At 43.3% G+C, this 19,052-nt stretch overlaps 1 protein-coding gene across 1 annotated transcript in view; it reads right to left on the bottom strand.

Moving 5' to 3' along the window:
• Positions 1–19,052, bottom strand: part of ttyh3b (tweety family member 3b) — a 34,385-nt gene that overhangs the window by 7,531 nt on the left and 7,802 nt on the right. The window contains exons 3-13 of the mRNA XM_083973573.1: positions 14,318–14,514; positions 8,316–8,427; positions 7,586–7,806; positions 5,588–5,683; positions 5,425–5,497; positions 5,180–5,255; positions 3,664–3,719; positions 3,407–3,499; positions 3,080–3,172; positions 2,250–2,386; positions 96–269 (exon numbers count right to left, since the gene is read on the bottom strand). Coding sequence (XP_083829699.1) covers positions 96–269; positions 2,250–2,386; positions 3,080–3,172; positions 3,407–3,499; positions 3,664–3,719; positions 5,180–5,255; positions 5,425–5,497; positions 5,588–5,683; positions 7,586–7,806; positions 8,316–8,427; positions 14,318–14,514 — 1,328 coding nt within the window. The remainder of the gene's footprint in view (positions 1–95; positions 270–2,249; positions 2,387–3,079; positions 3,173–3,406; positions 3,500–3,663; positions 3,720–5,179; positions 5,256–5,424; positions 5,498–5,587; positions 5,684–7,585; positions 7,807–8,315; positions 8,428–14,317; positions 14,515–19,052) is intronic.

Here is a 19,052-nt window from a genome sequence, read left to right as displayed (position 1 = left end):
TAGTCTGGGTCACAGGGGGGCAAGCATCAGCTACCTACGGCAGGCAGTGTGTTGACCTGCTAGCCTCTAGCTAGCGGTGGGTGCTGCTAACTCACATGTATTCAGTGACGGGGGCATTGCTGACAGTGTGGGCTGTAGCGGGCAGGCTAGCTTCGCTGCCGTAGCTGGAGCCACAACTGTAGAGACTGGGCATGTGAACGCGGTACAGGTTATCGTGCACACCGCCCCGTGAGGCGCCCGACTCGTCCTCTCCGTCTTCCTCATCCGTCCTTCAATTCAGGGTAAGGGCAGGGCACGAGAGGGCGTGATGGATAGGAGGAGGGTAAGGAGGGGGGGAGGGGGGAGGTAGAGGGGAGGGAGATCCGAGAGAGACAACAGAGTGTAAACAAGTGGTTGAAGAGGAGGTTAGGAGAGGGGGGAGGCGTTCTGGTACTACGAGGAGGAGGAGGAGTCCCCTGATACAAAAGACCTGGTTAAGACGGCCGCCAGCCGCCAAAAGCAGCTGAACAAGAAGAAAAGGAACAGGGGCAGCATTTATCTACACAACAGGTCCACAACAAGTACAGTAGGGTCTCTGATTATTAATGCACAACTCAGCTTTTTTTATTTTTATTGTTGCTGTATGATATTAAACTGTATGAAAATAGAAAACCCCCCTTTTTTTCCTTTTTTTTTTTGGAAAGTTCTTGTAATGCGCAGAAACATGCAGTCATTTTCTCCATGCAGTCGTCCTCCAGTGACACAGAGGAGGATTCCTGGTATTTACTGCCAAATTTTCAATTTAGCTCAACAGTGTCAAATGTCAAGAATCCATTGTCTGGTTGATTTAGAGAGAAAAAATTAAAATATTCATGCATCTCGGAGTGCTACATGGAAATTAAAGCAAAAAACGTCGGGGGGGGAAAAAAGGAGATAATATGGCTGGTTTGGGCAAAACCATTTTCAGACATAAAATGGTCAAAAATGTAAAAAAAAAAAAAAAGAATAAATAAATAAATAAACGGCCAGCAACGTAACAGAATGAGGCATCAGATAAGATATGTGCTGATTTGGAAGTTGGATCTCTGGCGGCTACAGATTTGTACTGAGTTTGATTGATTGTGGTGATTGATCACAAAACAGATCATAACATGTATATGTGAACTCTACTGTTTTGTTGTCTATATACCAACTGCCCACGTACTGCTACCAAAGGCTGGGCCCTGTGTTGAAACATACACAGACAAAAGGTTGAGGAGATGTTACCACACTGGTCGACCACCAGATGGAGGCGTTTCGCTCTTTCACCCGAAATGGAGTTGAACTGTGCAGCCCATCAGAAAAGACTCGGCAGCTGCGGCACAGTCAGCAACCAATCCGGTGAGCGGTTATTAAAGGACATTATTCGTTTGGTTTTTTTTGTTTGTTTAATACCCACCGAGCCATACGGTAGCATTGCTGGTAATACACTCCCACCAACAAGCACAAAACACCACTGATATGGCACAGCTGTGATTCAGAATTCAAATCATTCACCAGAGTGAAAACCGTCACGTATGGTTTGATGTATTAGTCTATAAAGCTGTTGGCGCTGAGTTTACCACAGAGTTATTTGGTTGCTTGTATGGGTATTTTTTTAAAAGAAAAGGGCCGGTAATTGGACCAAAGGGTCGTCAAAGGTTTCACCAATATCCATCATCATTCGCTGAAGCCCAAAGCATTTCCAAATCAGGACAGGGAGAGAGGAGGAAGGGAAGGAACAGAAGGAGGAAGTGGGGCATAGGAAAAAAAAAAAAAAAAAAACGTAGTGATACACAATCTAACACAACAGTGGCGCTCCGAGTCCACGGTGGAGAAAATAAAATGAGAGATGTACAAACATAGAAACAAACAAATCAGCCAGACTGGCGGAGCTAATGGCAAACAGTAAAGTAAACAACAAAAAGACTTGCAGAGAGAACTTCGATGGATGCAAAGACAAGCAGGAAGACGCACAGAAGGATACGACAGCTCAGGAGGTAAATATACACTCAAAGTGTGACATGCATGGGCACCGAGGAGATTATTTATGTTTCTCTAATGTTTTCAAATCCATCAGCTGAATTCATACGACAATTAGGAAGTTAGAGCTAGTAACATGTTAGCTGTTAGTGTACAGATTAACAGAGAGGCTGGTGTGTGGCTTGTTTGTGTCAATGAGAGAGACTGATTGTGTGTGTGTGTTTGTGTGTGTATGAGTGTGTGTATGTGTGTATGTGTGTGTGTGTTACCTCTTGCCAGGCCAGGTGTGCGGCACGCTGCACACAATGGAGGAGAACATCAGAGCGGTGACAAAGGAGAAGAGAACCAGGTAGATGAGACCCTCGACGCCGTCGTAGCACAGGCCGGTTAACGCCTGAACGTAGTCCTACGAAGAGAAGAGGAGAGGAAGAAAGAAAACAAATGAAAAAGAGAAGAAGAGATGAGAGAAGAGAAGAGAAGAGAAGAGAAGAGAAGAGAAGAGAAGAGAAGAGAAGAGAAGAGAAGAGAAGAGAAGAGAAGAGAAGAGAAGAGGAAGAAAGAGGAAAAAGAGGAAAAAGAGGAGATGAGACAAAGAAGAGAACAAGAGTTGAGGAGAAGAAGAGATGAGAGAAGAGAAGAGGAAGAGAAAGAAAGAGAAAATGTGAACAGGAGAGGAGACAAAGAAGAGAAGAGGAGAAGAAGAGGAAGAGAAAGAGAAAGAAAGTGAAAAAGAGGAGGAGACGAAGAAGAAAAGAGAAGAGACGAGAAAATGAGGAGAGGAGACAAAAAAGAGAACAAGAAAAGAGAAGAAGAGAAGAGAAGAGAATTGGAGAGAAAGAAAGAGAAAAGGTGAAAAAGAGGAGAGGAGACAAAGAAGAGAAGAGGAGAAGAAGGGAAGACAAGAGGAAGAGAAAGAAAGTGAAAAAGAAGAGGAGACAAAGAAGAGAACAAGAAAAGAGAATAAGAGAAGAGAAGAGAAGAGAAGAGAAGAGAAGAGAAGAGAAGAGAAGAGAAGAGAAGAGAAGAGAAGACCTTGGGATGATGTGAGGTCTTCTCTCTCTCTCCCGTCTCCACAAACACAACAAACAGAGTGACTCACCATGTGGAGGCTGCGACAGTCGACCAGAGCCGTCAGCTGGTGAAGACCGACCTCCGTGGAATTCAGCACAGACTGGATTTGCTCGAGACTCCCCTGCAAACACACAGCAAAGGTTACACAATCAGCCTCAAATACAGACACACACACACCTTCATGTATGTACACACACACACACACAGATAAATAAATACATGTGTACCGACACTTGTATAAATGCCACTTTCATCTCGCTCCGGCTTAACGCGCGACCACTCATGCATGGAAATAAAGACCTACAGTACAGATCATTGCACACACACACACACACACACACATAAGTGCACGCACCTTGGTGTTGGCATAATCACGTGTTGCTGATCTCAGTAGCTCTGCCACATCATCCTGCATCTCCACCAATGCTTTGTGACTCCCTGACAGCCTCTACAAAAACACACACAGTCAGGCGCACCACGCACAAAACCAAAGCACAAACAAATGTATCTGTTGGTTATTGCGTCGCAGCAGCTCAATCACCTGGATAAAAAGGACCAAAAAAGGAAAATACACGCTGCAGTTTAAAAGCAAGAAATCAAACACGTCGTTACCTGCTGGAAGGGGTTAATCTGGCCAGGGCTGCACCTCAGGTAATACTGCAGGATATCTGCATATACAAACAATACACACAGTTCAAATATAATAGTTTAGTGAAAAGATAAGCAGCAAGCAAACTATGCTTTTTAAGAAAGTGGTTAATTAGTGGTCAAAGCTGTCAACATTACATTTTAGTGCTTAATTTTTCCCCACATTTGCTGCTCTGCCTGTCGGTGCCATCCGTCATGTTGTCTGTCGGTTTATTCATTGTCTAGTATTACTGTTGCTTTTTGTGCGTGGCTTTTAATGTGTTTAGTGTTTATGTTCTGCTTGGCTGTGACCTGCAAGTTTGTTATTATGTCTTGTGTAATTAATTTGTGTTGATGTTGGTGTTGCTGCTTTACGTTGCTTCTGTTTTGTCTGTAGCAACTGGCTGTTGTTTGAGCTGAGTTTAAGTTAGCTTGTGTGTGTATGTATGGACTTTTGCATAGTTTTCTGCCTTTTGATCTTTATTCAAATTAAGCCTTCTAATCCTTTAATGTATTGTTTGTATGTATATAACTAAATCATTTTATTCTCTTTTAGGTTGACTACTAAACATGAGTCCAGGGACAGCAGACGTAAAATAGCCTTTTGGCTAATTCTAGCATGTTTACATTTGTTACAATGTTTTATTAATGTGCATTGTCCCTGATTATTAAACCTTTAAATAAATAAATAAGTGTGATAGCAAAATTGTGTGTATGTATTTTTATATGTGTTAGGAAGGCAACATCTGTGCTCTACAGCAGCTCGACAGCCAGAGCGGAAACAACCGACAGACAATAGAACTCATTAGATGAGTGCAAAGAGGAAAAGTGAGGGAGGGAGAGGAAGAATGGGAGCAATTGAGAAGTAAAGTAGGATATAAAAGGATGAAGAGGGAGAACAAATCAGATAATGATCCACAGTGGAAAAAAAAAAAAGCAAAAATGTTCTGTGAATCTTTTTTTTTTACATCTGGGACGAGCAGGAGGAAAGAGAGAGCAGGGAGTGTGCAGGGGTTTGCTGATGCATTGCAGTCAGCAGAGAGAGAGTAAGAGCTTTTAGATACAAGAGTGTCAATCAAACACAATCCCCTTGGATACACTCACTCACACACACATATATAAACACACACGCACACACACACTGGTTTCTTTAAATAGAAGCAACATGTCAGGGTGAGATTCAACTGTCACAGTGTGGAAGTGGAGTCTATTCTGGATGTTTCTGCTTGTTTGTCAACCCGGAGCATCTCTATAGTGACCAGGCTCCCTCCATCCCTGAAGTGAGGATGCTATTCACAATTTATACAATGTTTTGTTCTCCTCTTGCAAACATAAATGAGACTGGTTAAAAATAAATCAGTCTGGAGAAAAGAAAATGAGTCTTTGTTTGAACTGCCCACGACAAAAAGTCATATTTAAGGAGCTGTGGGTAGACGCTGCTTTGTTGTTTTTTTTACATGGCGAATAAATGGGCAGGAACCATGCAGTGTTTCATATGTACCTTGGTTGATGACAGCGTTCTCCTTGGTTACCCTGGTGATGTAGGTATCCGGGGAAACGCAGAAGTCGCTGGCCGACTGTAAGTGGGCAAAAGCAACACACACACATGCATGACACATCAGGCTACAGTAACATCGTCTTTGAAAACACACTCGCTCGAGCAGCGGGTGGAGAGAAAGAGAGAGAGAGAGATTACATCACTGCGGAGCCGGAGAGCTCGAGCGATGTTGCCATGGTTACACTTACAGCAGCGACAGCCAGCTCCATGCCGAGAGACCCCCAGCTGATTATCAGAGTCAGAACCCCGAGCAGACACACTCTGAAGGACAAAAACAAATGCATATTTTTAAAACCAAGGTTTACACGACCAATAGGAGCAACTCTTGGGGTATGATGGGAGGTAACGTACCCAATCAGAGTTCCTCTAGAGTTGCGTATCAGTCCGAAGAGCACCAGCAGACAGATGAGCACATCAAACAGCAGCAGGCCCAGATATCCCAACCACCTGGAAACACATATACAAACAGAGGATACGCTACATCAGGGGGTGTCACACCTCAGGATGAATTTTACAAGCGTGAAAATTACATAGAAGAGAGAAGAAGCATAATAATGTTGAAATGGCACCTATTTTTATCACGAAAGTTCAGGTTGTTCATGATATGTTTTGTAAAAGGAGAGTTCACTAACTGTAAACATCTTAATCATGTAAAGTTCTTTTTATTTACAGGTTATCATGCTATTATTTCACTGGTCCGGCCCACTTGAGATCAAATTGCGCTGTTTGTGGCCCCTGAACTGTAACCTTCACATAACCTGATGAAGGTCCCAGCGACCGAAACGTTGTTCTTTCATTAAACATCATATGCAAGTCAATACAGTGTGCGGGAGCTTCCTCTGTTTCAGTTTGTTGGTCGTTCTGGTAGTTCTCTCCGACGCACCTGTCTGCCTCCGTAGGTGTGCATAAGGCCCCTGAACTACAATCAGTTTGACACCCCTGCACTAGATGATCAATGATCAAATGTTTCTACTGTTTCAGTGTTAAAGTCCCTGGAAAGTGAAATTGGAGTTTTGTTTCAAAATATATTAAAAGTGTTCGAAATGTATTGATAAAAACATGCAAAAATACTCATTTCTGTGCAGTGCTTAATTTTAGAGGTTAGGGTTTCACAGTTTCACTCTGCTTCAGTGGTCTTTGTTTTTAAGGGCAGGCTTACAGAGGGGGCGCCGTGACGCACTGGCGTCCCTACTTTCATAACTCCTCCCATGTGCACAGTAATATTATAAATACTTCAAGAATGCCAACGAGCGTCTGCTGCCACTACCCGTAGAGCTACCAGCGCCGCCGGAGCTACCAGTCCACTAGCTTGGTCTCTGTCTTAATAAAATGTAATGCAGACTTATCAGGTCATTGTAAAACATTTATTTATTGATGTAAATGTGGTGTTATTTGAACATAGTCTATACAGATCCCAGAGGCAGCGCTGCTCTTATGTGAAACATGAAGCTCCACTTTTAATTCAAACAAACTAATGAGACTGCCACAGTGGGACCAGCCGGCGCTCGGTGGCAAAACTCTAAAAGCCAAAACAGCCACAGTCCAGGTGAACCTCTGCAGCGTCCGTCCCACAGCTCACCGCCACAGCAACGGCTACACCGGCAACAAAACTGAGGGCCGCCGCCGTCAGCACACAAATCTCCGCTTGCCCTGATAGCGTTAGCTCGGCGGCTAGCGCTAGGCCCGTCGTCCTGTGCTGACGGTGGCGGCCCTCATTGTTGTTGTGGTGTAGCCTTCAAGGCTCCCGTTGCTGTGGTGGTGAGCCGTGGGTCCGATGCTGCAGTGGCTCGGGACCATGGAGGCTCGGGGTGAACGGGACGAACGGGGCTAGCCGCCGAGCTAACGGTTAGCGCCGGGCTAGTCGAGCTAACGCGCTAACGCCGGGCTATTAGCCGCCGAGCTAACGCTATCAGGGTAGCGGAGATTCGTGTGCCCCCAGCATATTTCCCTCACTGCTCAGTGTGTATCCGAGACATTCAGATAAGAGCTGGACTCAGACCCAGGCTCAAGCCCGTAGCTGCTCGGATACGATGTGACAGTTAGCAGTAGGCCATTTGATTGACAGTTGAAACTTGACGAAGCTCAGCAAGTGGGCGGGGCTTATGTGCCTGCAGCAGACATCCAGAGCTGCGAGAACTGCCTCATTTAGTCATGATTTTAAAACCTAATTTCACCTACTAAACGAATTTTTCTAGCATCCAAAATTGGCAGGATGGTTAATAGGACATATGTCTGGGATGTGATTAACTCAGAAAACGAATCCAGTGTCACTTTTCAGGGACTTTAAAGCCACAGGTTGGTTGACAAGTGAAATGCACAGAACACGGACCAATGCTCGTTGGTACTGACCTGTAAAAGTCAAAGGCCTCCGTCTTGCGGGCCAAATCCTCCAGGGAAATATCAGTGTTGGACCAGAAGGGGACGTCGACCATCAGCCTGACCAGCTCGTCCAGCTGTCCCTGCAGCTTTTGGACGATAGACACGTAGTCCGTCTGCTCCTGGAAAGCCGTCTCCAACTGGACCAGGCTCTCCTCCACGGTCTGGTTTAAGGCGAGGGCGCTGTCAGACACCTGGGCCCCACGGAAACAAAGAAAATGTAGAAAAACAAATGTCAATCACATTTTTAGTTGTATTTTGAGATAATACTGAGGAGGTCAAACAACACAGTAGATATCTGCACCGATTCCGGTACCAGTATTTACCAGATACCCCTGAAATTGCCGGCATCGGTATCGGCGAGTACTGGAGTCCAGGCACCGATCTAATACCACATGTAACTGTACCAGTTATTTATTCCTTAATATTTATGTATGTTGTTTTTCAGTTGTGTCTGACTGTCAGACAAGCTGTATTCATTCATGTTTTACAAAGGGTTTACCCTGAACCACACCTTACAACAATGATAATCATATCACATCCATGCAGGCGTAGTAGTATGTACTAAACACACAGTATAAAGTGTTTATTTTTTTAATAACACACTAGTATTGTACTTGGTATCGACCCACAGCACAAGCATAGGAATCGGTATAGGAAGGGAAATAATGGTATCGGAAGTACATCTCTAACATTTACTGACCAGTTTCTCCACCCCAGAGACGGTGCGGTTGGCATGGCGCAGGGAGTATGCCAAACGACTGGCTCCATCGCTCGACTCCCCGTTTCCGTAGAATCCTACAGCGATGCCAGCGCTGGGGGGCAGAAAAACAGGAAGTGCCAAATGTTAACACAATGACTAATTCAACCATTGGATGGCATCGACTTGATCAATGTGGGTGAACCATGTCCCCCCCCACACACACACACACACATACACACACACACACACCAAAACTGCAAAAACAAGTTCATTTCGAGTGTAGTTACTTTGTGAACCAGCAACAGGCAGCACTGAGCTCTTTGGTGTCACCCTCGGGCCTCCGGCGAGCACAGGACTACCAGGAATGATTCTCACACACACACACACACACACACTGAGTCTACACAATAATTGGGTCACCAGACCGCACATAATATGGTCCTTCTGCAGCTCTGCCCCCACATTCACACATGACACATGCTACAATATCTTAGGGTCCTGGCCCCAACTCTCTTTCTTCCAAACCCGAGTTTTCCTCTGTTCACCATGTTCACACTGCAAACTAACCACTCGCCCACCCCCACCCCACCCAACCCCCCCACCCCCTGAAAAACCCCCTCACAACCACCATCACCACTGCACCAAATCTTTTTCACACTCTCATTTTCCACATCTAACCATTTGCCCCCTACACACCCCTCCTCCTCCTCCTCCGCACAAGGCTTTTACCCCCACTCACCCCCCTCCCTCCTCCCCTTTGTGTACAGTATGTGTGCATGTGTGTGTGTGTGTGACTGTACTCCCTGCATTCACAATGTCTGCTGCCTGCTTGCAAACTAACACTGGGCAGATTTGTGGAGGGGAAATTTATGGCCATTGTTAAAGCAATTCATTCTGGCCCATTAGATCTTGACTAGCCCCGTGTTACACAAAATGGTGTGTGTGTGTGTGTGTGCGTGTGGTGTATGTAATCACACATCATGTCTCAGTGCTTTACGATGGACTTTATGTGAGCGCGCAACACACAACGATAAATACAGAGAGAAAGAGACGTGATAAGAGAAACAGAATAAAGATGAGAGCTGCGTACGTACGCTGATGTGATGTAAACATGCTGCTCTCTTTCATCTGTGCGTCTCCCCCATCCATCCCATCCCATCCCATCCCTGTGCCTCCCACCATTTTACTCCATCCTCCATGTCATCTCAGTTTTAAAACAGGAAATCATCTCCTCTCTGTCTTACTCATCCTCCTCTCCTCTCTTCAACCACACATTCCCACTCCCACTTCATCCTCTCCTCTCCTCCTCCTCTCTGTTTTAATACCTGCTGCTCCTGTCGAGAGGTTTCATAACTTTATTAACCAACAGCTTCGGATATGAGACACGAGCAAGGAGCTGCGGCCAGGCACAAGTTCAGAAGCCAAATTGACAGCCAACACTGACCAGCTCAGCTCTGACAAAAAAAAAAGCCTCCACAAAAACACACACACAGATACATTAGTGGGACACAACTTTGCCCCTGAGAAACAGCAACCTGTTCTGAATGACGTTCACTCAGAGAGACAGGGCACAGCCACAGATTCAGTCCATTTCCATCTGAAACCCAGTGACATGGTAGAGATTTGCTGCACTTAAATGACCAAACTACATTGAACTGGGCTCAGTCGATGACATAGTAAATGTTGAGCTCAGTCACAATTGGGTTCATGATGAGTTCAAGGCCAAACAAAATGGGATTCACCTGAATCCAAAATGAATAAAAAATACACATGAATATTTTATAGGATAGTAATAGTCTATAACCTGAGTACACAAAGTGAGGCTTCAAACACACACACTACTGACTGTTAAACAGTTACTCTGAGAAATATAAAGCAATATAATAAGAGGGTGGCAACTAAGGATTATTTTTAGAAAGACACTAAACCAATCTGTGCCAGTGCACATTATGACACTTTATTAGCACCAGATCTCAGTCATTTCTCAACTAATACACATTATACTATTATCAACACTACCATTGCCAAGTTCGCCAGGATGTAAGGTGGAATAATCATCAGTTTAAATCCAGTTTCTCCGTCACTATATTGATAAAAATGCAACCCTGGTGGTGGCAGATACTGGTTCTGTCCATATGTTGAGCTGAATTCAGATTTCTATTTCAAGTTTGTGAACCTTTACTTTACTTTATTACTTTATTGTTTTATTGTACGTGGACAGTCCCAATTAATCAACTGCATTAAATACAGTAAAAAGGGCAGCTTTAGCCAGCATGGCTAATATCCTACTGTAGTCCCTGGAGAAACCCCTACATGTCTCAGCAGTCAGCAGAATACAAAACTCTGGAGATCTTTATGGTACAATTACAAAGTGCCGGCGACAGAGGAATCCTCCTTCCTTGACACTTCTAAACAACGTAATCAAAATGACTTTCACTCATCCCCAGATACTGGGACAAGTGGGTCCATTTTCGATATAATTTTGTCTTTATAGTTATTTTGATATTATTATTTAGTGGTCGACTCGCCCAGCATTTCCTAGTTTCAGTTTCCCGGAGGCTGCCCGGCGGGTCATGGGAATTACGCGGCCAGATCGCTAGTTGGCATCATTTATAGTCGGAACTACAACGGTATCTGATCGTCTTCGAACCTCCGACTTTCGTTCTTGATTAATGAAAAGATTCTTGGCAAATGCTTTCGCTTTCGTCCTTCTTGCGCCGGTCCAAGAATTTCACCGTGCAAGCAGAGGCTCATGGGAAATGTAGTATGAAAACACTTCCAAATCTCCTCGTAGTCCCTTTAAACTATGGCAGCAACCTATACACTCTGGACTGTACCGTACTGGACTGCTGCATCTTTTCTTTTTTATAGACTATGTCGTAATGCTTCTTCTATTTGCAGACCAAAAAAAGTATTTCAAAAATGTGATTAGTGTTACAGGTTCATTCAGTGACAAATCTGGCTGCAGAGTCGGTTGTTACAGCAGCAGCACTTCACATCAAAATAACTGGACTATACTATGTAAATGTATCTGTATGTATCCCCAAGGATTTTTGTCAGTAATATCTCCATCTTTTTTAATGAAGGAGGAAGCCTGCCAGTTTCCACAGGCCTTTACGTTAATACGTTATTTGTGGCAAACAATGTGCAACTCAAAGACAATGAGAATAAAAAAAAACAGTAAACAACATAATAGAAGATAAACACACTGCACCTGCAGACAAATGGAGGAAGCCCACATGTGGTTTGTGTTGTGCCAAAAATAAGACATGATGTCATATTAAATTGTGGACAAAGAGTCGCACACGCACACACACAAAAGCACGCACAGAAACACGTGTGCGCATGTTCAGATCCATATCAAATATTCAAAAAGAAATATTATAGCTAATCATAAAATATTAAAGCCTGCAAAAACACTCTTCAGCACTGAGTCACGCTAACACACACACACACACACACAGACATAGCTCCCCCTGACTGTATAATTCATTTCTAGTCTCTGCATCAAATTCGCTTCTGTCTCCATGGCAACCTTTCTAGGCCAGGGGAGAAGGCCGAACTGAGTGAAATAATAAATAACAAAGGGGGGGGGGGGGGGGCTGACGGAGATGAAGAAAAGGGGAAGAGGGTAAGAGAAAGTCAGGAGGGAAGGAAGGAGGAAAGTAAGGAGTGAGGGTGAATGAAAGAGGAATAGTTTCTTTCTGTGTCTGTCTGCACGCGCCCTTTATTATGGTATGTGCCAAGAGGAGCAGAGTCCACGCAGCTCAGTGGTCGAGATACACTGCGCTCTCTGCTGCTGCTGCTGCTGGGCCACTTAGGTCAACGACCTCAGTGTACACACACACACACACACACACACATACACGGCCTTCAGAGTCAGACAAACACAAACACAGGAGTGTAACCACCTGGCCGGCTCCCAGCTGCACCACATGGACTCTCAGGCTTCAACCAGACTGACTGGACTTGATTGGCGCAATGCACAGTCATAATGGAGACATATGGCTGCTGCTGTTGTTTTTTTGAGGGAAGTGAAAAAAAGTGGCCATGTGTCATGCTTGACTGACTTTTTTGTTTTTTTGTCTCAACAATGGTCTGTTTGTTTTTAAAGGCCCTCCCTCTGCTTCTGTTTGTCTGTCCCCTCTTCTCTCCAAATTCACAGAGAGGCACACTGAACCCAAAAAGGATAATGATTTCATACCACAACTGCAAAAACACAGTATGTACATGGTTATACTACAGTCCAGTATGCCCCACAGGCTGGATAAACACACATTTTTGGAAAATTTACACACAAAAAATTGTGAAGTAAGTTTTAAGTTTTAGTAAATTCATCTATTGTACTCCACCTTCACTAACCAGTCCTTTGCTGCTGCATTTTGTCTTTTTTTTGTGCGTGCTGGTGGAGTGTTAGCAAGAACCGGTCACATGAATGCTTTATGAGGTACAAGCAGCCTTAACAGGAGCTGCTACAGTATCATTTCTCTGATACTGACACTTTTTCCTCACATGTTTTTATCGTGCAAAATAGAAACTATGCACAAACTGGTGGCAGGAAATATGATTATTAATTCAAGGATATTTACAGTAGTAGCCTACCACTTGGTATGGGCGACCATGTGGCTCAGACACGTTGTCTGACTGTCCTGTGCAGCTGTACATCAACAGGCTGCTGTGCTGTGGTATGCAGAAGCAGCAAATGAGTGGACCCCCCCCCCCCCCCTCCCCCCCCACCGGCCCCTCACCCCTCCCCCTCTCCCTCTCCCTCCCCTACAAATCCCCAGAGAAACAGAGTCTCCACTTGAGTCTACAGGGCAATTCCTTTACACATGTAGAAAGATTAACTGTATCAACTTTAACAGAATAGTTCAACATTTGGGCAAATTGGCAAATTGTTTTTAGATCATCGGGGCAGAGACGTGAGCTGCTCAGTGAACACAATGGAGGTGAACGGTACAGGTCCCCTGTCCCTCAAAACTCATCTAATAAATACACAATCCAACAACTCCAAAACGCTCTCGTTGAGAAGTTGTACCTGCACATTCACCACGCTATGAAATAATCATGTATAATTATGTAACATTACGACACATGAAGCGAACACTCAGAACTACTTGTGCTTTTGAAATCACTTTGAAATCACTCCGCCCAGCAGCCGTGTCTGGAATGTAGTTCCGGCTGCATTTGACTTGAAAACAACTCTGTCTCGTAATGTTACATTATTATTTTATAGCGTGGTGAATGTGCAGGTCACAACTTGTCCACCAGAGCGTTTTGGAGTTGTTGGATTGTGTATTTGATGAGTTTGATGAGGGACAGGGGACGACCTGTACCGTTCACCTCCATTGTGTTCACTGAGCAGCTCACGTCTCTGCCCACTGATCTCAAAACAACATGCACCGATAATTAAAGGTAATGAACCTACTGCTATGACTATAGGGGTTATGGCAATAGGCGAAGTTGCCAAAATGTTGAACTATCCCTTTAACTCTACAGTTCAATTCATTTACACATGTAGAAAGATGAACTATATCAACTTTAAGGAGCTATTTGTTAGTTTTTCTTCTTGCTCCTCCACCAGGAGCTGACTCCAGCGTCGACTCTGGCTTTGCTGCTGCTTCTATGACTTCTTTTCTTCTGATGAAGTGAGCATGCTGAGGACCTAACCCCCTCTCTCTGATAGTGACTCACTGTGGCGTCCGGGCCGCCCTGAAGAAGTGGCGCTGCTCTGAGGGAGTATTACAACCTCCTGTATTGTTAAATGCAACAATAGCTGAAGCTGTTGCTGGCAAGAGACCATCACCCCCACTCCCCACCACCACTCGCTCCCTACAAGGAACCAGGCTATGCGTCAGAGAAAACTTTGAAATAAGCCCTTTAATAAAACAAATCTTATTGACTTGAGGAAGCAGTGGAAAGAGTTAGAGGAGCTTATAAATAATAAACACCTTCAAACACACGCTGTGTAAGTGTGTTATGTTATGGGAATAACCTCTCACCTGCAGACGAGTGTGGCGATGATGACGCACCAGGCCGTGCAGCAGCAGTCGGCGCTGGGCTGCTGGGAGTGCGTATGGGAGTGCGAGGAGTCGTCGCTCTTGCGTCTCCGGCAGCAAAGCCAGAAGGAGTAGAAGAGGAGGAAGAGGAGGTCCAGGCCCAAGCAGAGCAGCGCAATAGCACCGAGCAGCAGGATGGACTGAAGAGGAGAGAGAGAAACAATTAGTGGCATGTCAACTTTAGGACTTAATACCATGTATGACATATTCAGTAACATGCATTGTATGTAATCATGGATATTGTCATGACATCTCTTGCAAATCATGGTCGAAGGATGACAATGGGATGACACAAGGTGCATTTCCATTACCCCTAGAAATGCACAAAACCTACATATTGCAATAAAAAAATGGTAATGGAAACGCCTACATTCCGAAAAACCTCTCATATATCGCAAAAACATTTTAACACTCTCATATGGTGGTTTTTCAGACGTATCGATATAAAAATGTATCGCAAAAGTGCTGTGGAAACACTTATTTCGCATTTACACATCACCGGCTTCACCAGAGATGATGCAGGGGGTCATGTGACCAGTTCATTTAAAGCAAGATGGCTGTAGCAGCAGCAACACGCTTACGTCCATCTTTCTTAAAGCAGAAGTAAGCGATCCGGTCGTTTTGGATAACTTCTTGTCAGCCGATGGAGTTAGCAGTCCCCGCCCTCGTCCCTACGTCACCACATTCACGCGCATCCCTTGGCTGCACACACAGAGAGGACCGCCCCTTTATGCTGTTCTCTCTCCTCATTGGATAAAGGTTGTAGGATACAAGGAAAGTTTTCTCCTCGGCTTACAGCAGAGCAGAGTGACTGACAGACCCGTGTTTCAGACCAAAAGATATAACTATTTAAGACTTATATTAACACAAACATTCCGCTTACTTCTGCTTTAAAGTGAGGTCTCGCGTGACGAGAATTATGGGTTATCGCAAGACTAGACTTTATGAGAGTTACGGCTCATTCGCAAAACACATTTCAAAGGAAACACCTGCAAATAGCAATTGTACTTTTTCGAAATTTCAGAAATATCGCTTTTATTTTGAGAAAACCTGTAATGAAAACGCAGCTACAGATATGATAGGAAAGAGAGGAAGGGAGAAAATTTTGTTTTATGAATTAATACCAATCATTATATTGTCAGAGCTGGAAATACGGTTAATCAAAGAAACATTTATTGGTTACCATTTCATAAATGATTCAGTTTCTCCAATGTGAGGATTTGCTGCTTTCTTTGGGTCATATTCAACTGACAAAACATGCAATTTCAAGAGGTAACCTTGGGCAACGAGAGATTTTCATCTACAATTTTTCCTTCTTTTTTCCCACATTTTAGAGAACAATTGGTAGGTTATCCAATAATGAAAATATCCATTGGCTGCAGCAATTTTAACACTACTAACTAACTACTATATTCACAAAATTGTTATGTTATTTCAAGCGGTAACCTTGGGCTCCAAAAGATATTTATCTACCCTTCTCTTTTCCATCATTTGGAAAAAAGGATTATCAAGCAAACCATCTAAAATGAGTGGCCTGTATGATTTCATGACACAGTTTATGTGACACATTTTCTGTCAAACTTTTGGGTTGTTCAGGACGCAAACGTATCATGTTTGAGAGTCGTCCTTATCTCAGGGAGAGAGGAGATTTAGGAAGTGGGTTAAGGATACAGGAAGGAAATTAGCTGATATGAGCAGAAACCAGATACACAGAGAGAGAGACAGAAAGAGAGAGAGACACAGAAAGAGACCACATGATTTAGTTTTTTCTTTCCTGTGCAGGCAGACAGAAGATACAGATACACTTTGTGCTTCTCTTCAGCTATTTGAGACTAAGGAGATAGTGTCTGTTCGACGTTCGGTTGATGGATACCGTGAAAAACACATTTGCACACCATCAAACACACACACACAGACACACACACACACACCTCCACAGTGTGAGAGGAAGCGATGCTGTTGGGGCGCTGCGTGCGCTAGAGACCCACCACACAGATCACATACCGTCTAAAAGCTTTGAAGTGTAAAAGAAGGAAGAAGGGGTGGTGGTGGTAGACAGACGGAGAACTGAAGGAGAGAGAGAGGCGGAGGGGGAGGGGGGTGGGGGGTGTAAATTTGGAACAAAAAAAAAAAATAGACAGCCTGGAAAGACAGAACAGAAAGAAGATGTGAAAGAAGACGACTGAGCTCAACACTAAAAAAAAAGGGGGGAGGAAAGGATGAAGACAGAGATGAGGCCTGTTAAAGCAATTTGCCTGGAACTGACGAAATCTTTTTTTAACACACACACACACACTGCTGCTACACAATGTTAGTTTTTCTTTTCCCCTCTGGATCATCAGTCTGAGAAAGTCATTCGGCTGCCACAGGACCAAAGGAAGGCACGGCACGTTTCTGGTGAACCAAAATCCCTCCTCTCCTCTCCTCCACCTGCAGGATCACTTTAGATTTTAGACAAAGGATTCCTCCTCCTCCTCCCACCGCTCTGCTTGTTCAGAAACAGCAACATTGTAATTCAGGGGGACTCCTCTGTGGATGATAACACAGACTGACTCCACCTCCAAGATACTCACTCAACAGACTTCCTGGCTTCCAAGACCGACTAAACAGACCATTTTTCTACTGACCTCATTTCTTTCCCTCTCTGCCAGCCAGCCAGCCAGCCAGCCGTTTTCTCACCCTGCAGCGATTTATGCACCTCTACTGTAAATATGGACGTTATCTTGCATGAGTGAATCTTTGCCAAAATTGACATTATAATCAAAAAAATTTTATATATGATGTTATTTTGTGTCTTAAAAATGTATCAGAAGTTGGTTCTCAAGGTTTTCAAGGACAGTCTTCTGATTTTCCTCTTATCTATGAATGAATCGCTGAAAAATGTGTTCAAATTAACTTGAATAAAAAAAAACTGAACTAGTGCTGGTGTTATAGGCATTGTTTCATTTTTATGATCTATTATCTATATTTGATGAAATTCTTTGAGATCAGTCATCAGCATGCGAGCATCTTCACACTCTGACAATGCAAACATGCTGATGTATAACGTTTACCATATTCATCATCTTCATTTAGCATGTTAGTATGCTAAATTGACTGTAAAATGTGTGCCTAATACATAGTTATTTGAATTCATCCTGCGGTGGACATGGATGTCTGTACTGGTGATGCTCCGAGCTGAGTCGTATCCATGAAAATTAACATTCTGATTAAGAGCGGATGGTTTTCTGGGCGAGTGAAATAATTTATGATGTATGAGGAAAATATTAATGACGTTCTCTAAAATGTGAACATGTTTAAGCTTCAATTTCCTGGCAGGAATAAAACCCTGTGTTTGGACTGTGAGCTTTTAAACAGTTTGTGTTTCTGAAGCAGCAGTGACCTTCAGAATTTAAATGTCAGTGACTGTGTTCTGTTCAGGCATTTTATAAAAAATACCTGTTGCCATTTTCATTTGTCCAAAATGTGACAACTTTTACTTAAAACCAGCCTCGATCAGTGTAAAATGTTACCATATTATCATGTGGGTTCCAACTGAGAAATGTTGAGAATGAGTCATCTGGTGTAGGTCTTGTGTTGTGGAAAACAATTTGTTCAGGAGGGTGGGAGGTGGAACACCAAAGTAGAAACTGCTAAAAAAAAAAAAAAAAGACACTGTGCATGCAAATGTAGATTGTATGCAAAATGTGATTTATTCTTATCTGAAAAACCTTCTAATCCCTGTAGTCTTGTGTTTTCCATGCTGTCTTTTCCTAGGAAACTCCTAAACTTGAGAAGCATCAGAGAAGTAGCTGTCCATGTGGAGCCAGCAGCTGATATATTCTGGCTGTCACTGCAAACACAAACCTTTATTGTCCGTGAAAAACAATGCAGCCTGAGCCTAATAAGGTCAGCATTAATCCTGAACTGCAGCAGATGTATAACCAGGCCAGCAAAGGTTAATGTATCAGAGCTGGAGGGCTTCAGTCAATCCTACTACCAGGCTTGTAGGTCACTAAGCCAGACCGCTGTAGGACACAATACGATATATGACAGGATGTGACCTGCATTGGTGTCATGTGACACTGGAAGAGAGAGAGAGGAGCATTTACTTTGAAAGTCTCAGTCGATATTAAAAGCATCAATATTGTCTGCCTAGAAGCCAACAGGTACAAGATACCTTGTTGATTATAAATGTCTATAAAAACTGGGCGATGAAGTCATTTTGACTATGACAAACTAACAAACAACTTATTTTTGAAATCAAGACCTGATATCCTTCTAACTCCTTAAATCAAACATCTACCAAGACTATACCCTTTTAATTTGATTTATGTTTTATTTAGGTATTATTATTATTTATATATATATCTTTTTAATTTTTCATACATAAATATTCTCTTTTTCTTATTTTATAAACGTGTGCTTTTTTCTCTCCTATTTATTTCAGTTGATTATTAAATATCGACTTTTACCAGATGACATGCACGTGTGCTGTATATATTGTAGTCATAGGGATATAGTATGTCTATATACGTTATTTTCTTTATTTTCAGTTACCAAGTATCACTGTTTTCTTAGACTGGTGGCTATGAGCTCAGGGTTGGGTAGATGGAGGGAAGTTGTTTAGAGACTTGAAAGATGTAACAAATTCTTTTGGATGAATAATTTACCAAGTTCAAAAGTCAATAGAGAAACA

Source organism: Trachurus trachurus (assembly GCF_905171665.1).
Source record: "Trachurus trachurus genome assembly, chromosome: 1".
In the NCBI taxonomy this organism is placed as follows: Eukaryota; Metazoa; Chordata; class Actinopteri; order Carangiformes; family Carangidae; genus Trachurus; species Trachurus trachurus.
The sequence above is the reverse complement of the archived record's forward strand: the minus strand, read 5'-3'. Positions and strand labels throughout refer to the sequence as shown.